The 16,263-nt window shown below is 38.8% G+C and overlaps 1 protein-coding gene and 1 pseudogene across 3 annotated transcripts; both read right to left on the bottom strand.

The window, feature by feature from the left end:
- Nucleotides 1-17: 17 nt before the first annotated feature.
- rereb (arginine-glutamic acid dipeptide (RE) repeats b) lies at nt 18-11,928 on the bottom strand. Of its 3 annotated transcripts, none has more exons than XM_026213305.1 (17): nt 11,666-11,927; nt 10,721-10,769; nt 10,378-10,502; nt 10,132-10,231; nt 9,750-9,848; nt 9,523-9,603; nt 8,961-9,114; nt 8,720-8,812; nt 7,668-7,864; nt 7,005-7,181; nt 6,768-6,878; nt 5,395-6,542; nt 4,874-5,108; nt 3,671-4,355; nt 3,461-3,601; nt 2,026-2,203; nt 18-1,790 (listed from the first exon to the last, which is right to left on the bottom strand). In XM_026213305.1, the coding sequence occupies exons 1-17, from the start codon at nt 11,689-11,691 to the stop codon at nt 1,757-1,759; spliced, it is 3,633 nt and encodes a 1,210-aa protein (XP_026069090.1). In that variant the 5' UTR covers nt 11,692-11,927; the 3' UTR covers nt 18-1,756. The 3 variants fall into 3 exon arrangements, with proteins under 3 accessions (XP_026069090.1, XP_026069091.1, XP_026069089.1); XM_026213306.1 differs by having other exon boundaries at nt 3,506-3,601; XM_026213304.1 differs by having other exon boundaries at nt 3,461-4,355; nt 11,666-11,928.
- An 805-nt stretch (nt 11,929-12,733) lies between these two features.
- LOC113050398 (alpha-enolase-like) lies at nt 12,734-15,922 on the bottom strand (annotated as a pseudogene).
- Between the last annotated feature and the right edge of the window lie 341 nt (nt 15,923-16,263).

The following is a 16,263-nucleotide window of genomic DNA, read 5'->3' as shown; positions in this document are numbered from 1 at the left end:
AAAAAACATTTTTGATAATAATAATTAATATAGTTTTTCAGTGAAGAATCAGATTTGAGCACATTTCATGAAGAATATAAATTTGCACATAAAATATAGTTGGAAGTTAAGGAGGTATCAGAAAGTGCCAGAAAAATATGACTGATTCTGAGTGTCAAATATTTCAATCACACATAAGCAAAGACTGATGTCAGTGTATTAAGTGTATATGAAACAGCCTCAAGAAAATATGCTTACAAAAAAAAAACGAATGAATTTATTACTAAAAGAAAATGTACTGATGAAAAAATGAAAAGAGCCGAGTTGACTATGTTCATATGACATGTTAAAAGAAGAGCAAAAATTATTTGAGCTGTTTGTAATCATGCATTCATCTTTGAAATGTCCAACTATAAGGTAATTGCAATCAGACAACACTGTGCATGTACAGACAAATATACATAAAGACATGGATATTAAAAATTTGAATATATTTCCCATTAAAAATATCCATATACTTTATAAAATGCTAGTACAAATGTTTTGTACTAATTCAAAGAAAATAATGACTTTTTGGCAGTTTTGGAAAAAGGGACCCATCAAATTTCCACAATAACGGCATTAACAGATAACACTCATCAACTGTCTGGTTCAACACATACAAAACAATGGCACTACATTTCACGATTTCTATTATTTTACCAATTAATAGTAGTGCACAACAATACACTTGTATTGTATAATGAATTTCATCTTATTGTGAAAATGCTGTGCTCTTTCCCAACCAGCCTGCCTATGAAAATGTAACTTACTAAACAGTAGCCTGGTTGTTTAATTAAAGCTGGTATTGATGATACCATTAAATATACCATATGCATTTTATTGCTAACTGCAGGTACAGTACCTCTCCATAAATTAACTTCCTAAACTTCTGTGCCAAGTAGGGAGGGCCCAGAAACTGACCTCCTCTATCAGATTGTGTCCTTAAGCATGCCTGTAAACACTTCAAGCAGGTGACTGTTGGCCTGACCAGTCTTCCACAGCATCATATGTCTGTCCATGGCAGTGAAGCGGCTGTTCTGCAGAGCTGGAGAAGCTCTGTTTCCAGACAGGGAAGGATCAACAATACAATCATAATGCTAATACTCAGCCTAGATTTGGTCTACATTATTAAAATCAAAAAAAGTTAAATTGCTCAATAAAATAAGGTGTTGTGGAGTTTACTACAGCTAGGCTTTACTGTATATCGATGAGCTCACTGAGGTATAGATGAAGAGGCTGACATAGAAAGGGAAGGATAGAGAATGGAAAGCATGCACTTCTTGCACACATCTGAAGTTTTTGTATCCAAATCTATCATTGCAACTTTTACATTTCAACAGTTAATATATTATTTCAAACATATTTACAATCTTAAAACCAATGTTTCAGCAAAACATTGACACTAAATTGTGATAAACTCTGGATACTGGACAGCACTTTTCAAATACTTAGTAAATCTACAGTACTGTGCTTTCAGCACAATAACAATATTACGTGGGAATTTAATTTCTTACAGAAACTTCTAAATTACAGAAATTTCTAAATAGTGTTCATGCAAGGAAAGCAAATTCACTGTGCTCCAAAAGGCTAGTTATTTCATACAGCACAAATGATTCGGTCAACTGTTTATAAGTGCCAAAACAGGGATAAACCCACACTGGATTTTCTGAAATAAAAGCCCTGATACCCTTAACACAGAATCACTCTGTAATCCACAGTAGAGGATTTGTTCATTTCAGGACTGCTTGTCTCCCTCTTTCCTCAGACGGCTGTCAAATAGACAACAGAACAAAATGTTGTCACTTAAGAATCCGAGTAAACAGGTAATACATTTTTTTTAAATTCAGTGTACTGTGGGGTGACAAATTTCACAGTAAACACAGCTTATCTGGTTTATGGGCACGCTACTTCAAAGAAAAAAATCTTTGGAATCTTTAAATCAAAAGATCTTGCTATAGGCTTATTTACTCATGCACTCTAGAACAGAATGTTAATGTGGTTCACCTGTAGTAGTCTTCTTGGCTGGGGAGAGGAGCACTATGTAAGTGTGCATGTCCATGTAGCCACTGCTGCTCCAGGGCCAGCCTCTGCAGCTCTGCTGACTGTGCCTGCATCGCCTGCAACTGATGCGCAGCTGACATCGGAGCCAGGGGTCCTGGTAGCTCTCTGGGGAATGGTGTTCCTATTAAAGAAAGTCAAATAATGTCTTACTTTGGTTACTTCTCCCTCAAATAGTAGAGAACTATTTCCTACCGTGGTACTGTAATGTTTATGTAGATGCTGGATAGTCTTGTGAAGTAACAATAAAGCAACAACAGGTTTACAAACATTATTGCATTACATTAGGGATGTAAATTTCAGCCATTTTGGCTCTTTGAATAATGAAAGTCACAACTGATTATTATCAGCAGCAAAATACTGGCGCAGACAGACTCTATAGACATTTGTTATACTGATTTGGAGCAGGATATGTTTGTATAAATATTAAATTATATTAAATTGCATTAATATTATATGTTCCTGTGGCTCAGTGGTAGAGCATTGTGTTAGCAGCGCAAAAGGTTGTAGGTTTGATTCCGAGGGAACACATGTTAGGTAAAATAAATGTTAGCCTGAATGCACTCTAAGTCGCTTTTGATAAAAGTGTCTGCTTTATACATGCATTTAATTTAATTTAGTTTAATATACAGTTAAACATTTTGGGGTCAGTTTTTTTTGTATTCATTACTTTTAAATTAAATTAAAGTCATCAAGGTGACAGTAAAACATTTATAACATTACAAAATACTTAAAATGCAAATAAATGCTGTTCTTTTGATGTTTCTATTCATCAAAGAACCCTGGAAAAACAATTACGCAGTTAACAAAAAAATATTAAGATACAGTTTTCAACAGTGATAATGATAAGGAATGTTTCTTGAGCAGAAACTATAAGCATATTGGGATGATTTCTTAAGAATAAAGTGACTGGAGTAATGGCTGCTGAAAATTCAGCTTTGCCTTCACAGAAATAAATGACATTTTTAAAACATAGAAAACATTTTATTTCAAACAAAATAATTTTTTTCTCTAATAAATGCAGTTTTCTGATCTTGAGAGACTTTCAAAAACATCTCACTGACTAAAATATAAATATAATAAATACATTAAATCTTAATCTTACATATTCATTCCACAGAATGGATTTAAACATGGTTTAAAAAAGGAGCTGAGAGTACTCCATTCTTACTGGCTGCTGAAAGCTTCATAATTAATAAAGAAGCATGCAACTAACGGAGATATGGCTAATTAAAGGGGAGGGTGTTTCGGTTCTTCTCAGCAGTGGACATGGGTTACGTTTGGACCTGGCTATATGAGTGGAAAATGTTAATCATTCAGAATTAACTCTGAACTTTCTTTTATCCTAAAAGTGAAACAGGGAGTCTATTTGGTGACTCACCAAACAGAGGGTGGCGGAGCATTTCATGCTCATTGGGTAACTCACTGAGTAGGGGGTTGGAGATGGCTCCAGGTGGGTAGGGGAATCGTGCCAGAGGGGGGCCAGCAGCCAATGGGTCCACCAGAGGATGAGGCCCTTGGGCTAAAAGACAAATACATTGATATTTCCATTTACTTTCTTGAAAAAAATGTGATCTAGATAAGTTCTCACCTTGGTTGAGAAGGTCCTGTTGGTGCAGATGAAGATGGGAGTGTATATGTGAGTGTTGGTGGTGGTGTGGTGTAACGTTGAGCATCTGTAGCCGTGCAACAGGGTCACCAGCAGCAACAGAGGCCATCCTTTCAGCATGAAGCCGTTCAGCTGTCAAACGCTCAGCATAGCTGATTTCTGGCCGAGGGGGTGCCGCTATGCTGCGGTCCATGGCTGGGTGGAACTGAGCGAAGGGGTGAGGCCCAGCCACATGAGGCAGAGGCAGGGCACCATGGCGGGCAAAATGCTCCATGTGATTTGCCGACGGATGAAGTGGGTTCTCAAGCTCTGGCGGTTTCATCTCAAATCCGGGCTTCATTCTTTCTCGGATCTCTCTCTCTCGAAGCTCACGAAGCTCTCGCTCTCGAAGGGCTGGGTCTGCTGCGTACAGCCCTGGCATGTGATAAGCCAGCAGGTGCTCACCTGCCCCAAGCGGCATAAAGAAAGGATGGTTGCGGTTGCTGGGTGACATGACGTGGGGGCGGGCGTACTCGCTGAGTGTGCGGAGGGCTGGAGTGTCAGGGCCGAGATATGGTGGGACTGCAGCCACAGTGGTTGGAGGTTCGAATGATGGACGGCCTGGTTGCACATGGGCAGCAAGCAGGTGTTCACCTATTCGGCCATCGTGTGAGGTGCTTGACGCACGCTATGTGAAAAAAGAAAAAACAAAAAAAGATGTTATATTATAACCTTCTTTAAAGCGAGATTCTTTATCAAAATTAGTAAAAAGTGATTTTAGAGAGAAAGCAGATCTGTGACTGGCAAACTATATTAAAAACATTTTTGAAAAAGGAGCAGTCTTATAAAAGCATGTTGGAGACATATTTCACCACAAAAGCAAAACCACAAAAAGTGGTTATTCTTTTTTGCAAAGTTTTTAAATTAATATTACATTCATTCTTTTATTTATATATAAATTCAATAAAATAAACATTATCTTAATAGTAAAAAGAAATACTATAATGATGTATAAATACTAATATAATTTTTTTTTTTGGATTACAGTACTTAGCATGACATTTTTTACATTACAGTAAGAATACTTTGAGGGGAAACTGCCATAACAAATGTTGCTAGAAATAGTTTAAGTAAACCATAGTTTACTTTTTTTAAAGAGTGAAATATGTCAAATTCATAAGTAAACACCACATACTGTATACTTACAGAGGCTTTATCAGAGTCTCTCTCCCTTTCTCGCTCCCGCTCTCTTTCTCTCTCCCTCTCACGCTCTCTTTCTCTTTCTCTTTCCCGTCCCTGTCGAGCGCTCAGCTCTGCTTCTCTTCTAGATCTTTCAGCAGCTTCCTCTCGTTTTTTGGCCAGTTTTGAGGAGGCCAGTGGGGTGAAGTACAGGTCTGTGCGAGAGCAAGAGTTGTAACCTCGGCTGAGGTGTTTGATGAATCTGCAGTTGACAAAACAGAATTTACTATGTATGCTGAAAATGTGCTATGTATGCACAGTTATTATAATAAATGTTTCATCTTAGTGAATGGCATTTTGAAATGTTTTCAAAAGGAAATTCAGATTCCTTAATGAAAAAAAAAAGTAAATTTAAAATACATTTTATCAAAATATGTTTGCAATATAAAAAAATAGACTTCTACTTTGGGAAAACTTATAAATATCTGCATATTTTTCATTTAATAAATATGAAAAATGTAAAATACCAACAAATGTGATCGCCATACCTTGCTGACTGACTTGCATGACTGGGTATATCAACCACTGTTGGTACTGGAGAGGGACTCCTGCGAGGCGGAGGTGGGCTATCACACTCTTCCTCCTCATCAATTGGTTCCTCTTTGATATGAGCCTGTCCAACAGGAGTGCTTGCTGAGGAGGAAGTGGAAGGCTGATGGGCAGGGACAGGAGAAGTGTAAAGAGGAAATGAAGCAGTGGACTCAGGAGCAGGACGATTTTGTGGGAGCAATGGTTGAGAACTCGATGCAGTTGGAGGGGCACCACTGGAATGACCTTTGACCTGCTGGCACTGTGACTGAGTCAGAACTGAAGGTTGAGCGGGGTGATTTTGTGGAATTATGTGCAACGGAGGAGGCTGGGAACAAGGCAAGTGCTGTGAGGGCAAGGAAGCAAGAGGCTTTAGAGCAGGAGGTGGAGGCAAATTGGGATGGATCTGCAGGAAATGGGGTGGAGGTGCAGAAAGGTGAGGGGGCGGCTTGTGAGAAGGTGGAATTGGAGTGGTCGGAGGGGGCTTGATTTGGGATGCTGCTGTAGAGGGAAGAGGAGGAAGAGGGCTCTCTCTTTGAAGGTGGAGTGGTCTGGAAGCAAATCCTGATGGAGGATTCACGCCGGATGAAGGATTCTGCAGCTGACCTGAATTGTGCTGATAATTGAGCGGCACAGGAAATGACTGCCCCTGCCCTGGACACTGCACCTGCTGAGACGAGGAGTTTGAATAAGAGGTGGGGGCTTCGGGTCCCCTGGGACCGCTTCTGAAAGTGGTTGGAGATAAAACCTCCTGGGAAACCTCTAGGGATGGTGCCTTCGAGATGGCGGTAGAAGCTCCAGGTGAAGGGGCAGATGAGGATTCAGGCAAAGAGGGCTGAGGAGATGGTGGTGTTTCAGAGGGGGCATGTGTTGTGGGTGTTGCAGCAGGCTGCTGGGGCTGGGTTTGTGGGGTTGAGCCTGGTGCAGGGGGTGGTGCTGGGGAGTCCGAGTCACTTTCGTTGGCCTGCAGGGGACTCGCCAGACTGGGGGAAGAACTGCGGTTGTCCTGATCAATGTCTTTAGTGTCGCTGCTGCCATCATCATTGGCACTGCGGCTATCTGAGCTCTCGCCTTCACCCTCACCTTCTGATGGAGAATCAGGACCCTCCTGGGTTAGAGAAACAACGCTTAAAAACTAGACATCATGGCATCGCTATATGGTATAGACATTATTAACAGTGGCTCAGTCCCTCCATCAGTGGGAGTCTATGGATTTTTTTCTACCAGTTTTATCATCTGCCATGTAAAAATGGCATGGCATGATCACTTAGCCAAGTTTTTAATACTTAAGATTTTATACTCCACTAACGAGATAAAACAGAGTTTCCCTTACATGATTCTTGGGTCGTTTCATGTTTTTTCTTTCAGGCTCATCTGCATCCGGAGCTGCTGACTCTCTCTGTCTTTTCACACCCTTTTCTATAGATGCCTCTACTTTTATCTTCTAAAGTTAAATAAGAAAATAATTGAAAATGAAAAGGTTAAACAACACAAAAAAAAAAAAAAGACAAACACACAGGTTTGCACTTTTTGCTAACTTAAAACAGAGTGGGTTCCTTTTTATCACTACCTTGTTAGTCTTCCCAGCCACTCCATTCTTGATATCGGAGCTGGAAGCCCTGGTTGCCATCGCAGTGGAACTGGCTCTGGGGGGCTGTCCATTAGATCGCACATCCTCGAGGGTGGGAGACATGTCCCTCTCGGGACTTCCGGTTGGTCTGTTGCGCCCACTTCGAAGAGATGAAATCTACATGTACAGTAAGACTAAAATAAGCAAGCTACTCTTTATAAAGTCTCAGCCTCAGACGTCATGCCCACAGACCATTGGCTGAACATCTGATACATACGGCACACAAAAGGTGAAACACTCAGAAATTATGAAAAACTCCTCATTGGCTTGGTTTAATTATACAGGATTCCGGGGGAAGTGTGGTGTGTTCTTTAACATTCTGCCCAGAATCAAAGATAGTGGCGCCAAACCCCCTCACGAAACAAGAAAGCCGTAGACAAACACTTCTCAGGATCAAATAAACGCTGGATTCTCAAAAGAATGTGAAACATTATAATTTAATCATTTCACAGCATAGAATCTTTAAAAACAGCCTCATGGGTGGGTCTTGGCCAATGAAAGCATTCATGGATTTCAGTCCTTCAGCGTCAGTCTAAAGGTTTGGCTACGCATGACTACTTTTTACATCACCCTGAGCACAACTAATGTGGAAGATAGACCTACATGTGATGGCACCCGGCTCCGACGGGTCTTCATCCCATGTCTGACTCCCTCTTCCTCTTCTTTGACAGGTTTGAAGAGGTAGGGCGGATCTGCTGGTTTAGGAACAGGTGGCAGGCGCCGATGCTTGCTGAAGTGAGAGTGGCAACTAGAGCACAGCAAAACATTGTCTCTCCCTCCATGATGCCAGTCTTTGGAGCCTGAGGGAAACATTTGTGAGAGACATATTGAAAAAAGACGACACAAATGAATTCAAAATATATACAGAAGTCAAAAAAGTTAAAAGGCTAACGTCAAAGTTAATTGGGGTTTATTATTTTTCAGGGACAGGTGTATTTAGCAGTAGCATTCAAGAAACTGAATGAAAAATATAAAAATAAAACACTATATCTACTTCAATGTATAAATTATACATTAATTGATATTAAAGCAACTGTATTGAAGTTCTTCAGTCGAGAGCAGTGCGGGATTTTTCTCTTTGTGTTTTGTTGTTTTATTAATATTAAAGTGTCCCCAGTGACTTCCATATTGTGTTTTTTCCCCACTATCAATGTCAACGTGGACCAGCAACTTTTGTTACCCACATTCTTCAAAATATCTTATTTTGTGTTCAGCAAAAGAAAGAAATTAATACAGATTTGGGAGAACATAAGTAAATAATAACAGAATTTGAATTATTGGATGGACTATCCCTTTAATGACAAGCAGCAACATGTTTAGTACTATTATTCTGCTGTTACTTTAATAAGAGAGGACTTGATTATATCCATCGGGAATTGTCTGAATTGTCAAAAGTGGGGCAAACATTTTCATAAGCCCAGGAATCTACATTACGGAAATAGGGTCAATTTTGTATCTCAAGTTGACTTCAAGAACTGTTAAACCTAAGCAGGTTGAATGCAGTGTAGGGTGACTAACGAAGTACTGCATAAAGTCACTTTCAGAAGAGCATGATGGTTGATGGACACACGCATGTGGTCAGCAAATTATAAAGTATAAACAGCTTTCTCAATATAGAAGCTATATACACCGTTGGAGAAAGGTGAAAAACTTACTAGTGGTTAGACAGTGACTGCAGGCTTGACCTTTGCCACCCTGCTCACTATCTTCACTATCCAGATCATCTTCACTCGCTGAACTAAGTTCCACTTCAGACAGAGAGACAGAAAATGCAAAAAAATACATTCACTTCTTGAGGAGTTACTTCCTTTAAATTAGAACCATATTAGACTTGCTATCATGTTTTGAGAGTCTGCAATAAATGAACAGACAAATGGTGCATAGTGCTGCACTTACTGGAAGAAGTGCGAGATGTTGCATTGGCTGCAGCGGTCGCGTTGCGAGTTTTCACTTTGCGAGACACTGGCTGCCTTCTCTGCTGCCGATGAGGTCGTGCTGCCACGGCTTCAGGAGTTTTCTTCCAGTAGTAGTAGAATGTGATTAGCTCACCCTGAGATGACAAATGTGTTTTAAAAAATAAAAGACTCCAGTTTGACAGAAACTAGCACACATTTAAGGGGGCAGTCATAGCCAAAGAGTCAGACTTGTAACATTGAAAGGTCGCGGGTTCGGCAGGGATTGTACTCTCTTCCATCCTCAGCACCACGACTCAGGTGAGACTCTTGAGCAAGGTACAGAACCCCCAACTGCTCCCTGGGCGCTGCAGCAAAACTGGCTGCCCACTGCTTCGTGTGTGTGTGTGTGTGTGTGTGTGTATATGCTACTCACTGCCATGTGTGTGCACTTAGATGGGCTAAATGCAGAGCACAAATTCCGAGTATAGGACACCATACTTGGCCACATGTCACTTCACTTCCACTTTCACTTATAGTTAGATTTCAATGGCAGGTTTCCATACCGTTTTCTTACTAGGCAGCAGCTCCTTACGGATCTTAAAGAAGTTTTTGCCATACTGTCTGAGACCTTTGATAAACCGTTTCTGTAAATGAACATGTTAACAGATTCAGAAATCTTAACTTTGACTTTTTGAAAAGTTTTAGTATCACACTTCTACATTCCACTATAAATTACCAGGCTGTATCAGTCAAAAATGTCAAGATAGAAGTGAAAAATACAGTTTCTCACCACTTCATCTTCTGACCAGCTTTTCTCAATGAGTTTTGGAACAGGTTTCTTCACCAGACACTGCAGGGCTTTGGCTGCATCATATTGGCTTTCATGGAGCTGTGCACAAATCAAAATAAAATGATATAATCTAGTTGCACAGCAAATAGTTGGAGTGGAGGTAATATATATATCTTGAAAGTTTATATTCGTCCTAGTTTATATTCTATCCTTCAATGCAATTACAACAAAGATCATAAATTACAATCGATATTCAATTATACTAACAATAATTTCTGAAAAATGCTACAGCAAATGAAACTCACTTGAATTCAGAGGAATTAATGATCAAAATGTATTTTATGACAAATCATAGTTAAACCACAAAATGATAAGCACTTGCCGTATTTAAAGCATTTAATGTGGTATCATCCCGTGAAGCTGCAAGACAACCATCCTCTGTTGAACCTCCATCACACATCCCTGCAAACGCTGCCATGCTCCTGTTTATTCAGAGAACACAGAACAGGTTATGTTGAATCATACACCATCCAATTCAGATCCCTTTTTAGACATACCCTTAAAGCGATTATGAAGATAAATGTAAAACAATGAATAGGAACTGGCATCCAGCCAAGCAAACCATTACCTGGCAGCACGTAGGTACATGAGAAGGTCACAGTCATTGACCCCAGGTGCCCACACCAGCTCCTCATTTTCTGTGACAGACTCTGTTCCATGAGCAGGTGGTGGCTGTAATTCAGGTAGTTTGGCCTGCATATGACAATATAACGGTCAAGAATAAAACAGAGGACAACATAACTTATTTAAGGATCTTTAAAGCTACACTAAGTAAATGTTTTGTTGTGAACTTTCCTACTTCACTTTTATCAATAAAACTTTTTTATTTTTAAATTATCAACAATTACTGACATTGTCTTTAATGCACTGCATATCTACATGACTTTATAACTCTTTGTAATAATTTTTACCTGATGACTTGGTCCCACTCTTATCTCTCCTTGTGTGCTGTTCAGCTGCCTGAATGACAAAATATTATTAATTTTTTGAAATATGGCTGTCCAAGTGCATTAATCAATCATTACATAAATATTAAGACCGAAGCACTACGTAAAGCCAACATTCCACAGGTAAATACTAAACAATTACGCTTATAATAAGCAATACATGAATGCAAACACCATATTTAAAAGAAACATACTATAATATACTGTCACAGAAATACGTATAAATGTACTATAAGTTGAAAAACTTAGTCCATATCACGTGAGTTGTTTCATGTCTCTGTTTTCCACCCTTTTAAATCGCCTCCTTTCAGTGTTAATCATAAAATGTGATTTGCCTATCAGCAGTCGTGATGATCAATCCAAATCCCGCCTACGTTGCATATCCAGCCAATCAACGTCCGCCTGCTCCGTTCCCTCCAAAGGTTATATAAACTGGGGCTTGGACGTCCAGCTCATATATTTACACATAAATCATTACATTGCTGCGTGCAGAATCAAACACAGTGCAAATCAAAATCAGTACAAAGCACTTACAGCGTGATATGCACAAACGCCGTACGCTATCGAATAATTTAGCGCAAAAGAAAACGTTATGCTAAAAACAATTTCCTGCACAGATACTTAATGTAAATAACAGACGAATCAAACTAATTAGCAAGAGCAGCAGCACCGCGCTCAACGTGCATTAATACTTAGCAGTCGGCAACAGTAACGTTATCTGCACAACATCTGCTCCATTTTATCTCGTCAGGCTCCTAGCTGGCCTCTGCGTGTGTGTGGCCGAGCGAGACGAGCTGTCAAGTTCAAAATCATCTCGGTTTGCACTAGAATGCAAAAGTATTCACGATGTCGCAAAAAGCGCTGGCGCGCGCAAAAACCATGCATTTGTAATAAAAAGAAACAACAAACCTTCGCGGACTGAACAGGTCGTCCATGGCAGAGGCTGTTTCGCTAGTGTTTACAGTTTGTTTGCGGCGGCGGCGGCTCAAAACTATGCTTTCCTCTATTTCATACTACTCAAAATGGAGGCTGCGCGGAGTATTTTTTACTCCGCGCAGGCGATGACCTCAGTGTTCAAGCACAGCCTGCTGAGATCTCCTTCAACAAGCATAACTGAGCATGTGCCGCTGCAGCCAGCGCTAATGGGATCATCTCCGTGTCCGCTGTCTATGGAGATCAGCTTCAGGGAGATGTGTTGGACATCCTCCCGTGTCAATAATCACATACGAATATAGATGTGTCAATCAATATTACCACCTTAGTCTTGATGGCATTACTTTGCATCTTTAATAAAAAGGCACCATGCACGAACAATGAACAATAACAATCTCGTCTTATTATAGTCAGTGTGGGGGTTGTAGGATATAAATACAACTGTGTATGCTTAGATGGATTCATATCTCTACAGCTTTACTGTTAACAAGAGGGTCGGTGAATCTGATTAAAACAAGTAAGTTTCAGCTTCATATTTCTATTAATCATAATACTTGTTGTTATTATTATTATTATTATTTAACCTCAATAGTTTTTCCTTATTATTATTTTTTTCACTTAAGTTTGGAGACCAATTCTCACTTTTAACCACAACTTTTGCCTCAACTCCTAATTTGTTGTGTATTAATAGTTATTAAATATCAGTATAACACATGCTAATAAGCAACTAATTAATAGTGAGAACTGGTCCCCAAACCAGTGTTGCAGTTTATACATTTATTTTCTAATTTAAAAGCTTCATGCCATTATAGAAAACTAACAACCATTGTGGTATATAAAAAAGAAAAGTTAAACAGAATCAAAAGATTTGTATAACAAAACACAAGACATGCTCAAACCTGTCAGAAACAGGCAAATGTGAGACTATTTTAATTATAATAGCCTACAACACAAAGGCCTTTCATTAGTTGAGGAAATGTTTTTATTTTAATAGTATCCACTATCACAAGCACCCCAGGAATCTGCTATGCAGCAGGTTTGCTTTTTATTTTATTTTTTTTGCAATACATTCATTATCACTCAACTACATGTAAAACTCATCCAAATGGTCACAATCAAAAAGTTTATGATGCTTTTTATCTGTATGCTTGATGATATGGTCCCTGTATCCTCCTAATCTTCAGTCATAGCAAATATGACTGCTACTTCCTGTTGGTATTGCCACATCTTGAACTGAACTATTAGTCCATTTACTCTAGGATGGTAAGTAGTTCAAACTTTACTTTTGTCGTCTCAGTTCAGTGGATTTCTGAAGTTTTTCCCAGCAAACTGAGCTTTATCCCCCAGTTCCTCTTCAATTCTGTGCATGAAGAAAACAAGCAGGTATGCAGAAAAAGTGAAACACATTTCCTTATTTATGCCTCTATGTTTATAACCAAAAATCACTGAAAAAATATATGGGCAAATTGTTATTCTTCATTTATATGTAATATCAAGCATTTGAGCCTGCAGAGATTCAGTAACACTTTCCGATCTGGTTGACTTTGAGCAACAGGCAGTTGCAAGCCTTGTTTTCCACTGCGTTAGCAATGCGTTTGGGGTTGGTGACAGTAAGATCATCTCCCAGCACCTGTATGTCTGTGCTGTTGGTAAAATAGGTCCAGGCCTCCCAATCATCTTGATCAAAGGGGTCCTCAATGGAGACCATTAGAGTAATGATAAAAACAAAAAAATCACATCTTTGCATCTGTGCTCAAAGAAAAAATAGGTAATGTAATTAAAAAGAGAGCATATGACTGATGGATACCAGGATAATCCTGAATGAAACTTTTGTAAAGGTCAGCAAGCTCATCGGGGCTGATGTACCGTTGGGGTCATCAGGAGACTTGAAGTCTAAGTCATACTTTCCATCACCATAGAATTCAGATGCCGCCACATCCATGCCAATCACCAATCTCATCTGTGTATCCAGCTTTACTTTTAACAGCTCTAGGGCTATTATAAGCAAACAAAAAATAAAAATTATGTCATTTCAGCTGTATAGTCTCAATCAGTGTGATTTGTTTTTTTTAAATACCTTCTTGGTTCTCCAGGATGTTTGGTGCAAATCCTCCCTCATCCCCAACGTTCGTGGCATCCTTTCCATATTTCTCCTTAATAGCATTCTTTAGATTGTGGTACACCTCTGCACCAATGTGCATGGCTTCCTTAAAGCTACTGGCCCCGACAGGCAGAATCATGAATTCCTGCATTGCCAACTTATTGCCAGCATGTGAGCCACCATTGATCACATTAAAAGTCTTTAGGAAAACAATAAGCAAAATTCAATAGAAGCATAACAATATTTTACATTATAATTTGCTTTTCTATTCTTAGAGAGATTGAAATAGCAAACAAATATATATATATATATATATATATATATATTCAGTCACATGACACTTTTTCTTATTGTACAATTTCAAATTGTATTAGTTATGTTTTTTTTACCGGGACAGGCAAGATGACCTCTGGGTTTCCAGCAAGGTCAGCAATGTGACGATACAGAGGAACACCTTTCTCTGTAGCTCCTGCCTTACACACAGCCAGGGACACACCCAGGATGGCATTAGCTCCAAATTTAGCTGATGTTTGAAACAGACACAGGAATTAAAGGACTATGACTAGACACAACACACAATATTCGCATTACTCAGAATTTGGGAAACAATCACTTTTGAGTATATATTTGTCTTTTTTTGTGAGAATATTTTTTTAATGTACTCTACTGTTCAAAAGTTAAAGCTGTATGGTAATATTGTGAAATATATAAACAATATTTACAGTCACTTTTGATCAGTTTAATGCATCCTTAGCTGATTTAAAGAATTAATTTATGTAAAAAAAATTACTGGCTATCTAATCTAATCATCTTCTCACTGGTTTACACTTTTGAACAGTAGTGTAGTGTAATTTAACTGTTTGGGTAATTGGGTGTAAGAAATTTAAAAAAGGAGAAGACCCATTAAGGGGAAACTATTTTAACAACCGCTTTCCTATTGTTAAATGTGTAAACATGTAAATATTATGATTTACACTTGTTATCAGTTCCGTCCAGTTCCAGCATGAACTGGTCAATCTTTTCTTGCTCAAGTACAGGAATTCCCTATGTGACAGAGAAAGAGAGCAAGGCAGACAATAAAATATAATTAACAACCCAACAAATTTACAGTGATAACACTGGCTTTCTTTTGTTTCAGTGTTAACATTCTGAAATACTCACCTGGCTGATCAGGGCAGGAGCAATAGTTTGGTTCACATGCTCGACAGCCTTTGATACACCTACATTACACAAAAAGACGGACAATATGAGCAGTATTCTACAGGTATATGCACAAGTTATTGTGAATTGTATGGTGCTGCAATTAGACACATGCATGCCTCTACATTCCCTTGCATGGTTTATGCCACGAAGCTTTAGATTACAAATTAGAAAAAAAATCTGAAAATGTCAGACAAGCAAAAGCCATCTGATTTATTCCATGCAAACATTGTGCATTAAATAATATTGAAGTGTCACTGTAAAGATTCTTGCATTATTCACTGATCTGAATCACATGCACAAGCATTTCAGATTTTACATAGATTTTTCATAATAAATAATTCAAACTCCAGAATTCGCCACTGGGTTGAATAACTCAGATCCGTCATACCAAAAAAAAAGTTTTCTCATTAGTTATTTAGGGTACCTGTTATCACAAGGCTGAACCCACTAATCAGGACATTTGATAAGTCCTCTTTTCCAGTCTAATAGAAAAAAAAAAAAAACAGAGCTGGGAAAGAGTAACAGCCCTGTGTTTGGTAAACAAATCAAGCTCAATAAGTCTCGATTATTTCCAAAACAATTAACAATAAATTCTGTAAAACCAGATGAAATGTGATTTCTAATATCATTCTGAATTCATCGAAAAACATAAAAAGCAGAGTTACCTTTGCCTAGGTAACGTGACTTATCATTGTCTCTCAGCTCCAATGCTTCATAGATTCCAGTAGACGCTCCACTAGGACAGCAGCTCGAAACAGACCTGTTTCAAAACCAGTAGATGAGTTTTAGTTCTGCCATTTCAGTTTAGTTTTCACTTTAAAAAGGAAATGTCAAAGGGAATCACCATTCTCTGTGTAGAGGTCCACCCCGACAGTGGGGTTGCCCCTAGAATCAAAAATATCATGGGCATGTATCTTCAGGATAGACATGTTTCTTAAAAAAATAAAAATAATCATAATAAAAAAAGATCAGATTAAAGGGTCAGTGTCTACTGAAATGTTTATCTCCACAAATCTAACCACACATCTAAAGGAGATTTCAGGCAAACCTGAGAACATCATCTGCAGTACTGTAATACAACTGGCCCACAGTGTCACTTTGTCAAATCCTCTTTCCTGCTATTAGGCCTTATCAATATTAAAGGGAAACATCTGCATTAATAAATCCACATCTCTTTCAAGCAAATACATAGTTATTAGCTTTCAAATATGCACATAGTGTATTGAAGATTGTGCTATCCTTTGGGCATCATGAGAAGCTCTACATCTAA

This window comes from Carassius auratus, chromosome 31 (assembly GCF_003368295.1).
Source record: "Carassius auratus strain Wakin chromosome 31, ASM336829v1, whole genome shotgun sequence".
Lineage (NCBI taxonomy): Eukaryota > Metazoa > Chordata > Actinopteri > Cypriniformes > Cyprinidae > Carassius > Carassius auratus.
The sequence above is the reverse complement of the archived record's forward strand: the minus strand, read 5'-3'. Positions and strand labels throughout refer to the sequence as shown.